We start from the raw sequence: 17,717 nt of genomic DNA, 5'->3' as shown, positions 1-17,717 counted from the left end.
GAAACCAAAATAGAACTTTTTGGCAAAAACTCAACTTGTCGTGTTTGGAGGAGAAAGAATGCTGAGTTGAATCCAAAGAACACCATACCTACTGTGAAGCATGGGGGTGGACACATCATGCTTTGGGGCTGTTTTTCTGCAAAGGGCCCAGGACGACTGATCCGTGTAAAGGAAAGAATGAATGGGGCCATGTATCGTGAGATTTTGAGTGAAAACCTCCTTCCATCAGCAAGGGCATTGAAGATGAAACGTGGCTGGGTCTTTCAGCATGACAATGATCCCAAACACACCGCCCGGGCAACGAAGGAGTGGCTTCGTAAGAAGCATTTCAAGGTCCTGGAGTGGCCTGGCCAGTCTCCAGATCTCAACCCCATAGAAAATCTTTGGAGGGAGTTGAAAGTCCGTGTTGCCCAGCGACAGCCCCGAAACATCACTGCTCTAGAGGAGATCTGCATGGAGGAATGGGCCAAAATACCAGCAACAGTGTGTGAAAACCTTGTGAAGACTTACAGAAAACGTTTGACCTCTGTCATTGCCAACAAAGGGTACAGTATATAGCAAAGTATTGAGATGAACTTTTGTTATTGACCAAATACTTATTTTCCACCATAATTTGCAAATAAATTCTTTAAAAATCAGACAATGTGATTTTCTGGATTTTTTTTCTCATTCTGTCTCTCATAGTTGAAGTGTACCTATGATGAAAATTACAGGTCTCTCTCATCTTTTTAAGTGGGAGAACTTGCACAATTGGTGACTGACTAAATACTTTTTTGCCCCACTGTATAACAAGGCCTTTTGCCAAGCGTCGAGAAATTCATCCAAAAACTGTGAGAGGAGTTGATGTCAGAAGGCGAGTGCACCTTCATGAAATTGTGAAAGTACAAGGCTGTTAATCAAGCGCTGTAACTCTGGTAAAATGTGACCCAAATTAACAAAATTACAACGTGTATTATCGACATATAACAAAGAATCCTGCCAAGTTTGGTGAAATTCCTCCAAAAATTGTGAGAGGAGTTGATTTCAGAAGGTGAGCACCCTTCCTGGGACAGACGGATGGACGGATGGATGGACATCACCATGACATAATCCCCCTGTGGGCCTTTCGGCCAGTGGGGGATAAAAATTGTAAGGGAGGTTGATTTCAGAAAGCAAGCACACCTTGATGAAATTGCCAAAGTACAAGTTTGTTAATAATCAAGGGCATAACTCTGGTAAAACTTGCCCAAATTAAACGAAATTTCAATCTGCGTATAACTGTCATATAACAAAGCCTTTTGCCAAGTTTGGTGAAATTCCTCCACAAACTGTGAGAGGAGTTGATTTCAGAAGAACGTACACCCTCATGAAATTGTCGAAGTACAAGTTATTTAATCAAGGGTCAAAACTCTGGGAAAATTTTCACAAACGAAATTAAATCGCAATATGCGCATTACCGTTATATAACAAGGCCTTTTGCCAAGCTTCGAGAAATTCGTCCAAAAACTGTGAGAGGAGTTGATTTCAGAAGGTGAGCACCCTTCCTGGGACGGACGGATGGATGGACAGATGGACATCACCATGACATAATCCCCCTTTGGGCCTTTCGGCCAGTGGGGGATAAAAATTGTGATGGAAGTTGATTTCAGAAAGCAGGCACATCTTGATGAAATTGCCAAAGTACAAGTTTGTTAATAATCAAGCGCATAACTCTGGTAAAACTTGCCCAAATTAAACGAAATTTCAATCTGCGTATAACTGTCATATAACAAAGCCTTTTGCCAAGTTTGGTGAAATTCGTCCAAAAACTGTGAGAGGAGTTGATTTCAGAAGGTGAGCACCCTTCCCGGGACGGACGGACAGACGGATGGACATCACGATGACATAATCCCCCTTTGGGTCTTTCGGCCAGTGGGGGATAAAAACAAGCTGTGAATAAAGCAGGAGAGAGCAGGGCTTGAGAGTGCGACCAAAAATCTGATGAGTGCGACTAAATTTTTTCCTTGGTCGCACTGGTGCACTTAACATTTTGCAGTTGTTTTTTTTTGCATGTCTGTGTATGTGTATGACTGTAGCGCTACATCTTTTCCCCAAACTCACGCTCAAGGAAGAATGACATCAAGGTCAAAACCAATCAAAGGCAGAGAAAGGATGGGTCTTCGCCTCTGATTGGCTCTGATCCAGAGATTGCTGTATGCTGCTGTGTATGTTTGAAATTGCGAGTGGCAGGCTACTCATCCTGGCGTGACAAACGAAACACATGCTAAGCGAGTGAAAACTCGAGATGAAAAGAAGACTTGATCGCGTTTTTATCAAGAAATGTGCTGTGCTGTCCATTACACATCTGCCTGACCCCGGCTCTGAAAGTTCCAGCCTGGACCTTACACGATCAGCGGAGGTAACCTTTCAATCGTCCGTCTCCCCTGTCCCTGGTAAGACGCCAAACAGTAACCCTGGCCCAGCATCGGAGATCGCATCAGGTCAGACTTGGAGCCAGAGCCCACTGAATATAAAAAGGTCAAAATATATGCATTTCAGAAAGACTGGCGAACCCAGTTTCCGTAGCTCAGGTACGATCAAAGGGCGAACGGGACGCAGTGTATTTACTGCAAAGAATGCAGCCAAAGCATGGCCAGTAACGGTGCTTTTGTTGTCGGAGTATCAACATTCCAAATTGAAATGTTAAAAAAACACAACTCCTCAAAGAAACACATCCTATGCCGTGACAAGTGTGTGACCCCAGAGTGCCCCCGCAGCATTTCAGCGTCAGGCAGCGGCAAACCGAAGCAGTGAGGAGTCCGAGATGATAACAAAATTCAACGGTGCTTATAATATAGCCAAAGAAGAGCTGCATTTTACTAAACTTCAGTTTCAAACCATCCTCATGAAAAAGAAGGGGTTAAATGTAAACCCGACCTACAGCGCTGACGCTGCATGTGCCCAGTTCACTGGGGTAATTCACGACACCTTGAAAAAACAGTTCAAATGGCGAATTCTACGTCCAGGTCATTCATGACTGATGGAGACACAGACATTTCCACAAAGGAGTGTGTGATCATCTACAGCCGTATCCTGCGCAAAGGGAGGTGGGTCAACTTGTGGCCCTTTTCCACTACCCTTTTTCAGCTCACTTCAGCTCGCTTCAGCTCACTTCAGCCCGACACAGCTCGCATTTCGACTACCAAAAACCAGCACGACTCAGCTCGTTTCAGCCCTGCTTAGCCCCTAAAACTCGCACCGTTTTGGAGCGGGGCTGAAGCGAGCCAAACCGTGCTGACTGAGGTTGGGGGCGTGAGCAGACACTCCCCTGTGCACTGATTGGTGAGGAGGAGTGTCCTCACATGCCCACACACGCCCCGCGAGCGCGCTGGGATCTGTAAACACCGCAAACCCGGAAGAAGAATAATTACGAATTACGAGAATTTCTGAAGCCTTATGCGCCTCGCCTCATCTATACGCTCTTGCCAGTATCTGTCCGCGTTGTCAACAAGCCACAGCACCAAGACCAGCAACACTAACGACTCCATGTCCTCCATGTTTATTGTTTACTATCCGGGTGGTGAGACTACCGCTTAAAAGATCACTGAATCAGTGACATACAGAGCATCGTGGACGAGTTCGCGGAGCGCAAGGCTTGTCGTATGCCCTTCAAATAATGCGGGCAGTAGGCTATTGATGTTTTATTATGAGCCATGTACAGTATGTCGCCTAATGCTTTTTTGTTTCTGAGTTACATGTTCGTTTGAAGGACTTAATGTACAAAATAACATAGTTGCACCCCGTAGTGTTGAAATTGGTAAACACAGTGCATTCAGTGAGGTTTGCACCGCCCTCCTTTTATTTCTGACTCTTCCTGTCACCACTCTGAGCGCTCATTCGTATGCCCTTCAAATAATGTGCGCAGTATAGGCTATTGATGTTTTATTATGAGCCATGTACAGTATCCTAATGTTTTTTGTTTCTGAGTTACATGTTCGTTTGAAGGACTTGATGTACTAAATAACATAGTTGCACCCGGTAGTGTTGAAATTGGTAAACACCGCAGTTGCGGACATTGTGTAGCCTAAAATGATGTTATGATAAGCTTTAATAAAGGGCCCGGTCATTTGCCCCGGCCCGGCTCTGACTTGTTCCGCCACTGTCACTGATGTCACTGTTTGCGCTGCTTAACGACATCACATGACGTCCACCCACTTTCGCTAACTCCACCCAATGTGTCCACCCACTTCCAGCCAGCACGGTTCAGCGCGGTTGTAGTCGAAATGCAACTCCAACAGCCCCGCTCAGCCCGACTCAGCTCGACTCGGCACGGCACGGCTCAGCCGCGTTTGTAGTGGAAAAGCGGCAATATTCACTGGCCACATCGAGGTGGAGCATGCCAACGCACAAGGTAAGTGTAGCCAATGCAAGGCATAACCACAAGAGTGCTACTATAGTTCAAGCAGAAACAGGACATGCAAAAAGTTAAAATATAAGATGAATAAAGTTAAATGACTCATGACTGCAGGTGATTAGGGTAATTGTATTGAGTTCGAAACATGAAACCTCTGTTCAGGCCACGGAGCTGAGTTGAATCTTAAAATAAGCAAATAAAATTTCAAAAGTATTGACGGTTACAAGCTCTAATGTAATGGTGTTATTTTTTCAGAGGAATCGATGCTGCCACATAAATAAATAAACTGCCGTTAAAATAAAGACAGATATTTATCTGCACTTTTATTTCTGTTTACTGTCATTTACATAACTATCGATGTGTATGGGAAATGAAAGTGGCAACCCTTAAAATGTATTATTGTGGCACTAAAGGCACTGTGAAAAATTTTGGTGCGCCCAAATGAAAAAGTTAGTCTGGAGCCCTGAAGAGAAATTTTACAGGACAAGGAAAAAATAACATTGAAGGATATCTCATCTCATCTCATTATCTGTAGCCACTTTATCCCGCTCTACAGGGTCGCAGGCAAGCTGGAGCCTATCCCAGCTGACTACGGGCGAAAGGCGGGGTACACCCTGGACAAGTCGCCAGGTCACCACAGGGCTGACACATAGACACAGACAACCATTCACACTCACATTCACACCTACGGTCAATTTAGAGTCACCAGTTAACCTAACCTGCATGTCTTTGGACTGTGGGGGAAACCGGAGCACCCGGAGGAAACCCACGTGGACACGGGGAGAACATGCAAACTCCGCACAGAAAGGCCCTCGCTGGCCACGAGGCTCGAACCCGGACCTTCTTGCTGTGAGGCGACAGCGCTAACCACTACACCACCGTGCCGCCCACATTGAAGGATATAATAAAGAAAATAATATTTCATGAATCAAATCTCACTGAATCATTCCGTGAGTCGGCTCTGAAAGTGATTTTGAATCTGTCCACTATGAGTGACCTGAGTATACACTGAATCATTCCGTGAGTCGGCTCTGAAAGTGATTTTGAATCTGTCCACTATGAGTGACCTGAGTATACACTGAATCATTCCGTGAGTCGGCTCTGAAAGTGATTTTGAATCTGTCCACTATGAGTGACCTGAGTATACACTGAATCATTCCGTGAGTCGGCTCTGAAAGTGATTTTGAATCTGTCCACTATGAGTGACCTGAGTATACACTGAATCATTCCGTGAGTCGGCTCTGAAAGTGATTTTGAATCTGTTCACTATGAGTGACCTGAGTATACACTGAATCATTCCGTGAGTCGGCTCTGAAAGTGATTCTGAATCTGTTCACTATGAGTGACCTGAGTCGACACTGAATCATTCCGTGAGTCGGCTCTGAAAGTGATTCTGAATCTGTTCACTATAAGTTACCTGAGTATACACTGACTACGTTTACATGCACATCCAAATTGAGCTGCTGTCGGTAATCGAGCTGAAGGTCCCAGCAGGGTGCCAGAGAAATCCAATCCTACATGCACACAACTGAAATCGGGCTATTGTGTGAGGTGCATTGTGCACCCGAGCCACAGGTGGCGCAACACGCCCCATCGTGTTGGTACACTTCCGGTTGTCGTCATGAAGAAGAGCTATTCAAGAGTGTAAACAAAGTTATCAGTTCCGTGTTCTCCATTGCGCATTTTTCTCCCGTCCATGAATTTTAATATATTCAACTCCTTAAGCTGAATGAGCATGAACTCTTTCTCCTCATTGCTCCAGAAGTGGGAAGTTTGCTCACGTTTCTGCTTGCTTGTGGCAGTGGGGGCGTGGTCAAGCGCCGGTCTGTGACAGGAGGGCGGAGCCAGGGAAGGTGAGTGGCAGAATAACTACACCTGACGGTAATTAACCTGTGTTTGTGTGTCTTCCCAGTAACCGCGCCCTATTTAAGGAGGCAGAGGGAGAGCAGAGGGGACAGCTCATCCCGGGACTAGAACACAGTGCGCACGCGCGCGTGTGTGTGTGTGCGCGCGCGCGCGCTTCTCTCAAGAATAAAAGTAGGCTGTTAAACTGAAAAGTCTGATAATAAAAAGCCTATTAGTACCAGAAGCTTTGTCCTGCCGTCCTCTGTGCTCCACCCACACTTCAGAGAGCTCTACATTGCCATTTTCTCTTCTCCGTTTGTTCCTCCTGACCTCTTCTTCTGCTCGCTACTACTGTTGTCATGCCGACCGAGGCTGTTGTGTTTCCCGCTTGTGGTCTCGTCACTCGTCACTTCCGGAAGTAGCTCGACAAGTAGCTCGATAGGATATACATGCACAAAGTAGCTCGGCAGAAATCGCATAAACTAGGTCGTGTAGCTCGATTCCGAGAAATCAAGTTCGGTTCAATTTCAGCCGAATTAAGGTGTATACATGGCATTTTGAACTTCGATTTCAGTCGAGCAACGGCAGAAATTTGATTCTCTCTATGTGCATGTAAACGTAGTGACTGAATCATTCCGTGAGTCGGCTCTGAAAGTGATTCTGAATCTGTTCGTTACCTGAGTAGACACTGAATCATTCCGTGAGTCGGCTCTGAAAGTGATTCTGAATCTGTTCACTATAAGTTACCTGCGTATACACTGAATCATTCCGTGAGTCGGCTCTGAAAGTGATTCTGAATCTGTTCACTATAATGCCGCTTTTCCACTACAAACGCGGCTGAGTCGGGCTGAGCCGTGCCGTGCTGAGTCGAGCTGAGCGGGGCTGTTGGAGTTGCATTTCGACTACAACCGCGCTGAACCGTGCTGGCTGGAAGTGGGTGGACACATTGGGTGGAGTTAGCGAAAGTGGGTGGACGTCAGGTGATGTCGTTAAGCAGCGCAAACAGTGACATCAGTGATCTTTTAAGCGGTAGTCTCACAACCCGAATAGTAAACAATAAACATGGAGGACATGGAGTCGTTAGTGTTACTGGTCTTGGTGCTGTGGCTTGTTGTCACCGACAACGCGGACAGATACTGGCAAGAGCGTATAGATGAGGCGAGGCGCATAAGGCTTCAGAAATTCTCGTAATTCGTAATTATTCTCCTTCCGGGTTTGCGGTGTTTACAGATCCCAGCGCGCTCGCGGGGCGTGTGTGGGCATGTGAGGACACTCCTCCTCACCAATCAGTGCACAGGGGAGTGTCTGCTCACGCCCCCAGCCTCACTCGGCACGGCTTGGCTCGCTTCAGCCCCACTCCAAAACGGTGCGAGTTTTAGGGGCTAAGCAGGGCTGAAATGAGCTGAGTCGTGCTGGTTTTTGGTACTCGAAACGTGAGCCGTGTCGGGCTGAAGTGAGCTGAAGCGAGCTGAAGTGAGCTGAAAAAGGGTAGTGGAAAAGGGCCATAAGTTACCTGAGTAGACACTGAATCATTCCGTGAGTCGGCTCTGAAAGTGATTCTGAATCTGTTCACTATAAGTTACCTGCGTATACACTGAATCATTCCGTAAGTCGGCTCTGAAAGTGATTCTGAATTTGTTCACTATAAGTTACCTGCGTATACACTGAATCATTCCGTGAGTCGGCTCTGAAAGTGATTCTGAATCTGTTCACTATAAGTTACCTGCGTATACACTGAATCATTCCGTGAGTCGGCTCTGAAAGTGATTCTGAATCTGTTCACTATAAGTTACCTGAGTAGACACTGAATCATTCCGTGAGTCGGCTCTGAAAGTGATTCTGAATCTGTTCACTATAAGTTACCTGCGTATACACTGAATCATTCCGTGAGTCGGCTCTGAAAGTGATTCTGAATCTGTTCACTATAAGTTACCTGAGTAGACACTGAATCATTCCGTGAGTCGGCTCTGAAGGTGATTCTGAATCTGTTCACTATAGTTACCTGCGTATACACTGAATCATTCCGTGAGTCAGCTCTGAAAGTGATTCTGAATCTGTTCACTATAAGTGACCTGAGTATACACTGAATCATTCCGTGAGTCAGCTCTGAAATTGACTCTGAATATGTTCACTAACATATCTATGAGGAAAACATATAAAAGAGGAAAGATGAAGGAAAATAATGAAGAGCTAAATTATTTAAACAATGAAACCTGAGAACAGGTTTCTTTTATGTGTTGGGTTTCCTGGGAAGAAATACAAAGATATAACTAACACACACACGCGCGCACACACTTCAGTGGTTTCTCACTTTAATTAACGACAAATTTAGTGCCAGGTTTCACTTTAAGGTTTTTGCACGAATTAAACTCTGGAATTAAATTGTGATTCTTTTCTATTATTTTACTCTCATTACACTGAGATTGAGTTTCAAAGTGTGTGCGCGCGTGTGTGAGTGTGTGTGAGTGAGAGAGAGAAACACGATCTCATTTTCCCGTCTATTAGATGTCATGCTTTCGCCCTCAGTCTGAAACTTCTAATGAATTCATTAGAGGTATGAGAACAGAGAGGCTGTGAAGGAGCCACTGCTTTACGCAGCGACAACACAACTGGCAGCACGTTTCAGAGACGTCCCTCACTAAAGGTAACTATAAACAGATAAAAAGTGTGACTTTTTGAATAAATAAAAAGCTTTAATGAGTGACAGATCGCTTTGGAGGAATAAAACACTTCAGGATGTGAATGGGAATCACACACACACAATGTTTATGATCCGACAGGTTGGTGGGATGGAGAGCGGAGAGGAGCGACGGAAAAAGAAAGTGAGTGTGCTCTGGAGTCGGATCAGCACTTCATCATCTAAAATAATAATAATAATAATAATAATAATAATAATTAGACACCGAGTTAGAGTGAGCTGATTCTTGAGGTGGTCAATGAAATCTCCAGTGCGACTCCGTGTGCTCGGCTTGGGATCCTGCATTCCCGGGATTTCGGGACAAGCATTCCTGATATGTCTAATATCCCAATCACAAATGGAACGAATGTTTCCTTCACTGATTCATCTTCAGTAGGAGCTTTATCCTGGTCTGGGTGGCACTGGATCCGGAGTCTATCCCGGGAACACCGGGTGTAAGGTGGGAATACAGCCTGGATGGGATGCCGTTCTGTCTCACGCTCATTCACACTTGGAGGCGACTCGCGGATGACTCCGACCGGCAAGCGTCACTGATTGACAGGAGAGAGACAGCGTATGCCCCTCCCACCCAGACAGCACGCACAGTCTTGCTCCTATGAGTCCCAGACAAGGAAAATTAACTTATTACGAATTCTCTGGAGAAAAATATTCGCTTTGGATCACTAAAAGGTCCGATCTTTCGAGCGATATTTCTGAGTACGACTTTTCCGGATTAACGACGCTGATGAAAAACCCAACCTCCCGGATATGAAGATTTGTTTTTACCGATTCATTCGCCTCAGGCCATTATTAAAAAATGTTCTGTTTCCGGTCCACCGGCCAGGTGAGTGCCGTTTGTGCGGTTGAAATTTTATTTTAACGCCGGTTTTCCGACATTTTTTTCGGGTTCGTAAATCTAAAATCAAACTTGACATTTCCACATTCCCAGGGCTTTCCACTGAGGCTCATACTAGCCAGCCATGACAAATAAGTAGCCGGGGGGGCGGGGTAAACACAAAATAAACTCCTGTGCACGCAGTTCCCAGGATTAAATGTATTTTCCACAGACCATTTATTTATTCACTTTACTCAAATACAAAGTAAAATCTTCTTTCTTTTCTTGCGTATTGCATCATGAGGCGTTCCTGGCTTGTAAATCTCTTATTTTCGGTGCATGGCACTTTCACGCAGCTGAGCATGCTATGAATTAACAACGACAACGGTCTGCCGTGGGGCTACACAATTACACACTCAGCGAACATTTCTCCATTTGTGTATGAAAATACACTCCAACCACTCAGTTTGGTTTCATTTACAACCAACGGTGTCTTTTGCTGCCAGCACATAATTGAACGAGAGAAGACTGGTTTACCAGAGACAAAATAAGCGTTATCTCTGCTTCTGCTCCCTCCGACACACTACTGCCTCCGCCGAGTGCGCGCGCACTCTGAACTGAATCAGCTCTGTGCATGCGCCATGCGGCACAAAAAAACAGCAGCCACCATGAAGGAAGGAGATCCGGAGTTTTCAAACATTTGCTTAAGTGTGAAATCGCAAAATGGTATTCTAGCGAACAACAAAATAGTAAAGATTCAGAAAAACAAATCATTCAGTGATCATTTTAATAGTGTAATTTCATCCGAACTCGGCCTAACGGTCGATTTAGAACTACAAAAAGTTCGTGTGTCGGACATTTTAAGTACCTTTGTAAAAGTTTTGCAAATGTTGCAGTCAGCATTTAAAATGCTAACTTAAAGTTTTTGTACAAGTTTCAGTTGATTAAACTGTCATATTTTATTAAATGTGTCTGCTTTTGTAATAAAAAAGTACTGAAAGAAAAAGCAAACACAGCATTGCGATTTCTTATCCATCCATATGTGTCAGATAACGGAATCCAGGGACACATGTTGGCCCGGGGGCATTTTGAGTTATTGACAGATTCAGAAAGTACAGTTTCTAAGCTTTCCAATGATGCCTTCCATGTGGAGATCTGACAATATTTGAAGAATGTGTGGCCTTTTGAAAGTGTATACCTCTTAAAACAGAAAAGGGAGAAAATCGCCCTCAAAGTTTTCCATCTCAGCTACTCTGGGTGTAGGGCGGCCACATAATGCTGCTCATCTGCATGACATTAAGGAAAGCCCTACCCCCTACTAGCTAGCACGATACTACTTTCATGTAAACAAAGATCACTACGTCAATTTTCCTTCCATGCAAAGTATGCCCAACACAATTATGAAGTACAAAAATAAGTCCTAAAGTATACTTTAACATTTTGTGGTTGAAAAATTACTCACACCGTAAGAAAGAAAGATAGCACGATGATGACACAACTAACACAACACTAGTTTCATGTAAAGCCTCGGTAACAACCGGCCGTACCGTGCTCCTACGGCCGGTCTACATGCAAAAAACGCACAGAGGGCGCGCATGAAACGCACGAGAGCGCGCGTGTGAAAAGCACGAGAGTGCGCGTGTGACGTGCTGATTTTTGAGCCGCAGACCGGCCGCAGAGGTTCTTTGTCATGTCAAACAAACTCTACGGGCGCTTACGTTTTTTTTCAGGTTGCAAGACAAACTTACTCCGTGAACAAAAAAAAAACGCAGCGATTTGGGAAACGCCAAAAATCACACGGCCAAAAAATCGTACGTCCGGTTGTGACCTAGGCTTAACCAAACCACAACACTCTCCGTTACATGCAAAAATAACCACACAGCCTTAGATTAATAAACTTACCCCATCAGAAAGAGAAACGGCGCCTTGCACACACCAATGCCTCCGATGGAATGTAATCCTAGAACGGTCCGTGTATCATCCAATCATTCAAGTATTCCATTCAATCTGGAAAACGAGGTTGCGGGGTTTTTTTGCTAGAAATGATTATCTCCGATGTAAATACCGAGTGTCTGTTTGCTTCGCGGTGTTTCAGCTCCTCTGCGCTCTGTTTAGTAACTCATTCCATAGTGAAATCACATGCCTGTATGCAGTTAAGTAGCCATGCGCTCAGCTCGCATCATACAGCTGATTCGCGGGAAAAAAAAACAAAAGACTTAAATCATCATGTGAATGGCCCATATGGTAATTTACCCACACCCCCCAGCAGGCTACAGTCCTGACAAAAACGAGACAATTTGCAACAAAAAATGTATGCTTTTCCAACAAAACAATCTATTATCTGAAATACTGATTGCATTCTTCAAGATCTCAACTTGCACATGATGGAAAAAAACAAAAATCACAAATTTCGAAAAAAAAATGCTCCTTTTGCGATTATCTCGGATTCGTTTTGGCCGACATGTGTCCCTGGATTCGGTGAGGGGTCACAAATATATACTGTATAAAAAAATAATAATAATAAAAAAAATAAATCCCTCCCTCCCGACTGAAAATTTTTTTGCTCACCCGGTGGACAGGAAACGGATTTTTTTTTTTAAGGATGGCCTCATCGATGTCTTGTTTCTCTTTCGAAAGGACACTCTGATGATGTTACGTTAAGCCACACCCCCCCACAGGTGGCTGTAGAATCACCAAGCGTGAACGTAAAGCTCAGGAGCCGCAGCACGTGGTATTCGACGTCGGTCGAGTCTTTTTAGGTTCTGTTCATCTTTTTTTTTTATCTTAATGAACTCCATCTCTGGATGTTATAACTCCTAAATGTCAGCCTTATGAAGCTTCCTTCCACTTCCTCCTCCGTCTTTATTTTTATCTTGGTTTTTTTTTTTCCATTTTCTCTCATCGCCTCATCACATCATTCTCCTGTATTCTACTTTAAACTCTTACCACTCTCTCTCTCTCTCTCTCTCTCTAGCTCGCTCTCTTTTAAAAATAACTGGCGGGTAATTATTTGCCGAAATGTCACAGTGAGGACAGGGGGACGTCTCCGGAATAAACGCATCAGTCAAAAGGACGGCTCGCCTTGCCGCGCCATTTTCAATTATTCACCGCCGCTTGGCTTAATGAAGCCCGGCCTGGGGTGGAAACACACACACACACACACACACACACACACACGCGCGACTTATAATCACAACTCGGACCGGGGGAATTCTCACAGATGGAAACCGATCGAGTGTGTGATAAAGAGTAAGAGAAAGAGAAGAAAGAAAAAAATATCAGTGAGAGGGAAAGAGAAAGAAACTGACATACGAGAGAAACAAGACTAGGCATTTAATTAGGACAAAAGTAATGGCACCCTCCAGAAGCAGGACGAGACTAGTCTGGCTAACGCGACTTCAAAGCTCTGCGAGCATTTGGTCTGGCAAAGATATTAAGCCCAACCGTTTCACAAAGTGCGTGGTTGACCCGCCTCCCAGAAATGTCTCAGTTTGCTACTGGTCGAAGCCAGAAAAGGCTGTGACGAAGCTTAAACCAATCACATCACTCTTTCCTCTGACGTATGTGACGTGACGGAAACTGCTTGAGTAACAGGAAGAAGATAAATACCTCCAGGGCTGCTCTTTGCTCCGTTTTCAATGAGAACTTCCCGTTGAATGCTTTCAATACAGCATCTACCGCTGTGTCAAAGGCTTGCCGCTGCTCCATGTTCGTAATGTTTCTAGTGAATAAAGCGCTTCCAGCATAGATTCTGTAAACAATCTATGGCTTCCGGTCGCAGTTCTACTACGTCACTGCCTTGAACACGCCTCTACCCAGGGCCGTTGGAGATGCTCAAAGTTGATTGGCTCCTGATTTTTCGGGAGCTTGGAAGAGCTGGAGATAGCTTGCCTTGCCAGACTAAGCTCGCAACAGGCCCTCGTGTTGCGTCACACTTAGGATGGGCGGGCCCAGGCTAAGACGAGACACTCTTTCACCATTTAGTCACCATTTTATTGAGCGGTCGTTGCCTTTTTTGGAGTTCTGTAGGCGTGGCTAAATGTGAAACATAGAGAATGTGCTTGATCAACGCATTTACACTCAACTCTACTGCAAGATGTATAGGTTGAGGTGCTGTGTGTGTGTGTGTGTGTGTGAGAGAGAGATGTCTTGAATTCCAGAACTGTGAGAGGGATGAAAACTTATTCCCCTCCCATAACACAGCACATGCTCACTCTGTGTGTCTTACTTCGCTGTTCCAATAAATCACTCGCGAGCTACAATCTAGATCATTAAAAAGATATTAAAAGTGTGTGTGAGAGAGAGAGAGACAGAGAGACAGAGATGGAGACAGAAGTGCTTATTCACTTTTCCCCCCCGTCATCCCCTAATTTATATCACTCGAGGATGGAATATTCAGTGTCCATGATGAACGAGGAACCGGAGAAATATTCCTTCTTCAGAATGTGGCGGTTCGTCCCGTTCTCTGTGCGAGCCTCGCTCTCCTGCCGACATCATCGCGGCGCTTTCACTCAGACGAAGCAGTCAAGACTCAAAACAGTCTGACGTTTAAAAGGACGGTCGAGCGAAAAGATTCAAACATACGGCTATTTTATAGTTCAGATTTTTTTTTATGACCGAGCTGAAAAGTTTGTGCACCCCCAAGTGAAGCTACTGTACATGAATGAGCTTCATTAATGTGTTTAGGAATATTCAGGAATATGATTGTGACCTTAAACTATCATGCCTGAACAGAAAATATTTATTTATTTACTTACTTCTTTAGTTTAATTCCTTAAGCTCCGCCCACTTCACACTCACAGCACAGAACCTAATATGCATTTATTCACATGTTGTTATAAGCCTTAAAGGGTAAATTCAGGAGCGAGATCAATGCAATTCTCCTATTTTATATTAAACTTTGGTCAAATATCTGTAACATTTTGCATTCTCTTGAGCAATACCAGAAAAATTAAGTTGAAATCAAGCCATTTGAGGCGAATTGGTCCGCCTCTGAAAAAACTTTGCATTTGGATTTCCCGGGAAACACTGATTTTCGTGACGTCGCATGCGGGACGCCTCCCTCTGAATCCTACGTCAGCGCTGGTTTGTTTATGAGAAAACGACCTGGTGGTTTTCTGCAAATTTCTTCAACGTTAGTGCGTAATTATTAAAATGGTTAACAGATGTATCGTAGGAGGGTGTAGCAACACCAAGCATGATGGGATTAGTGCTCATCGTTTCCCAAAAGACCGGACAATGAGAGAGAAATGGGAGCGCTTGGTCTACACAGGCTGTGCACTGAAACCGTGCAAAGCTCTCGCAGCCTGCTGGCGCTTCCGCAGGTAACGTCACGAATCTGGCTCCAGACTCCCTTGGGATTTTATTTTTTTCTGCTGTAGACAGATGGCCTTGTTCAAAATTACCCTTCTGGATGAGTGTGTAAAGGGACATACTTTTATATAAAAAACACGAAATTGGTCCAGAATATGCACTTTAATAATCACACTGTCTTGAGTGCAAACATAAAAACACTGGATTTTTTTTATCCGCTTTTATCTCGATATCTCTTTTTTCTGCACTGAGAAATTTCTCAAAATGTTGGATTTACATTTTATTCTAAATTGAAAAAGTGGAAGAAAAAATTTCTTCATGGAAAATGCTCATGGGATTTTCTTGATTAAATGATAAACAATCATGGATTTAAAAAAAAAGCTTGTTTAAAAAAATGAAACATTTTAATTCGAATATCATCTAAAGAGTAGATTTTTGGTTTAATTATGTCTCATCTCATTATCTCTAGCCGCTTTATCCTGTTCTACAGGGTCGCAGGCAAGCTGGAGCCTATCCCAGCTGACTACGGGCGAAAGGCGGGGTACACCCTGGACAAGTCGCCAGGTCATCACAGGGCCGACACATAGACACAGACAACCACACTGTAAAAAATGTCCGTAGAATTAACAGTGAATTTATGTAAAATCATGACATAAAAAAACTGTAAATACAAAAACAATGAAGCAGTATGTAATTTACATCAATATACTGTAAAACTCCTAACCAAATACCACTGTTAATTTAACAGTAAGAATATGTTGAATTGATCATATTTTTTTGTAGAATTTACAAATTGTTGTAGTTTAAACACAGACAAACTGTAATACTAAAGCAGAATGTGATAGTTAAAATTACATCATTGCCCTGTTAAAAAAATTAAAAAACAGCCACCGTCGTGGCTCAATTAACTAAGGCGCCATACCATGAATCTGGGGACCTGGGTTTGATTCCGACCCAAGGTCATTTCCCGATCTCTCTCCAGCTCATTTCCTGTCTCAACACTGTCCTATCCAATAAAGGTGAAAAAAGCCCCCCAAAAAATATCTGTCTAGTAGATCATTGCTTGTAACCATTTTGAATCATTGTTTATTGTACAATGAATATCCGTAAAATTAACAGTTATGTATTGATTATTGTACATTGAATACCTGTAAAATTTACATTTATCATTAATTGTACATGGAATCCCAGTGAAATGTACAAGTTATTCTGTAATGTTGTTTACATTTCACTGTATTTTTAACAGGATTATTCTGACAACCACAGCTGCCAGTGTTTTTCTGTAAAAACAACGGATTTTTTTTTACAGTGCATTCACACCTACGGTCAATTTAGAGTCACCAGTTAACCTAACCTGCATGTCTTTGGACTGTGGGGGGAAACCGGAGCACCCGGAGGAAACCCACGGGGAGAACATGCAAACTCCACACAGAAAGGCCCTCGCCGGCCACGGGGCTCGAACCCGGACCTTCTTGCTGTGAGGCGACAGCGCTAACCACTACACCACCGTGCCGCCCTAATTAGAATGTATGCAAATAAATGTAGATTATTGAGGAAAAAACAGACTTAATACAAAAATACTGAGCATATTATACCAGTAAAGATTAATTGTAATATCTATCTATCTACACTGCAAAAAATGATACCTTGGTTAGACGCTTTTACTCTTTTCAAGCTTTAAATTTTCTTATTCTGTTGGCAGATAATTTGCTAATGTTTAAGCATTTAATTTGAGAAAGAAGCAAAATTATCTGCCAACAGAATAAGAAAATTTAAAGCTTGAAATGAGTAAAAGCGTCTAAAAGTGAGCTAAATAATCTTATACTTGAGTTCTAATGATCTTATCAGAAATATTAGATAAGGATGGACAAATAGATAGTGCTGATGTTTATTCTTTATTTTTTTTTTTTTTTTACCCGGAAGTTGATGTTCAGTTGAACAGGTTTTGGATGACAGTAGAATAAAAAAAGCAGTGAGCGGCCGAATAACGAACGCCTCCATATTTAAAACAAAGTGCACTGCACGCGCCCTACACGCCGTTATTGAATACCCTAGGTAGTGCGCCTAAGTAGGGAGGAGCAAGCCGTTTGGAATTCATTCATCACTGGACAGCGCCGGGTGGCGTTTTTAACACCGAGGACGAAATAATTGTTCGAGCTGAATCATTTTCACACACAATCCGTACCTCTTTCTTCTTCTGAGCTCCTGCAGGCTGAAGGAAAAGCGCCAGAATCAGAAACAAAGCCGCGCGCTGCAGGTTGAAAGACAAGCGCTTGAACATGGCTACCATTTTGGAAGATGCTCCTGTTGTGCAGCGTCTCTGTAACACGATTGGCTCAAGCGGCGACCAATCAGAAACGACCCTGCTGCTGTGGCTTCATGGGAAATGTAGTTCTGTTTCTTGTATCGCTGCTAATAACGGCGTTATGCTAGTTAAAGGGTCAGGTTTTATTGTTATAACAACGTAATAATCTGATATAAACTATTACCCGTTTTTGTTGATATACAATCAAGCCGGAAAGTCTGCAAACCCCTTTCACCTTCTCCACATTTTATTACATCACAGATTTATTCTACAAGAGACTGAATTCATTTTTTGTCACAAAATTCTACACAGGGCGGCACGGTGGTGTAGTGGTTAGCGCTGTCGCCTCACAGCAAGAAGGTCCGGGTTC

At 43.6% G+C, this 17,717-nt stretch overlaps 1 protein-coding gene across 1 annotated transcript in view; it reads right to left on the bottom strand.

Annotated features, from left to right (window-relative positions):
- The window catches only part of tusc3 (tumor suppressor candidate 3), a 115,208-nt gene extending 97,867 nt beyond the window's left edge, over nucleotides 1-17,341 (bottom strand). Inside the window, exon 1 of the mRNA XM_060915881.1 lies at nucleotides 17,228-17,341. Within this exon, the coding sequence (XP_060771864.1) occupies nucleotides 17,228-17,332 (105 nt within the window). The 5' untranslated portion in view covers nucleotides 17,333-17,341. The remainder of the gene's footprint in view (nucleotides 1-17,227) is intronic.
- Nucleotides 17,342-17,717: the final 376 nt, after the last annotated feature.

The sequence above is a fragment of the Neoarius graeffei genome, chromosome 3 (assembly GCF_027579695.1).
Source record: "Neoarius graeffei isolate fNeoGra1 chromosome 3, fNeoGra1.pri, whole genome shotgun sequence".
In the NCBI taxonomy this organism is placed as follows: domain Eukaryota; kingdom Metazoa; phylum Chordata; class Actinopteri; order Siluriformes; family Ariidae; genus Neoarius; species Neoarius graeffei.
The sequence above is the reverse complement of the archived record's forward strand: the minus strand, read 5'-3'. Positions and strand labels throughout refer to the sequence as shown.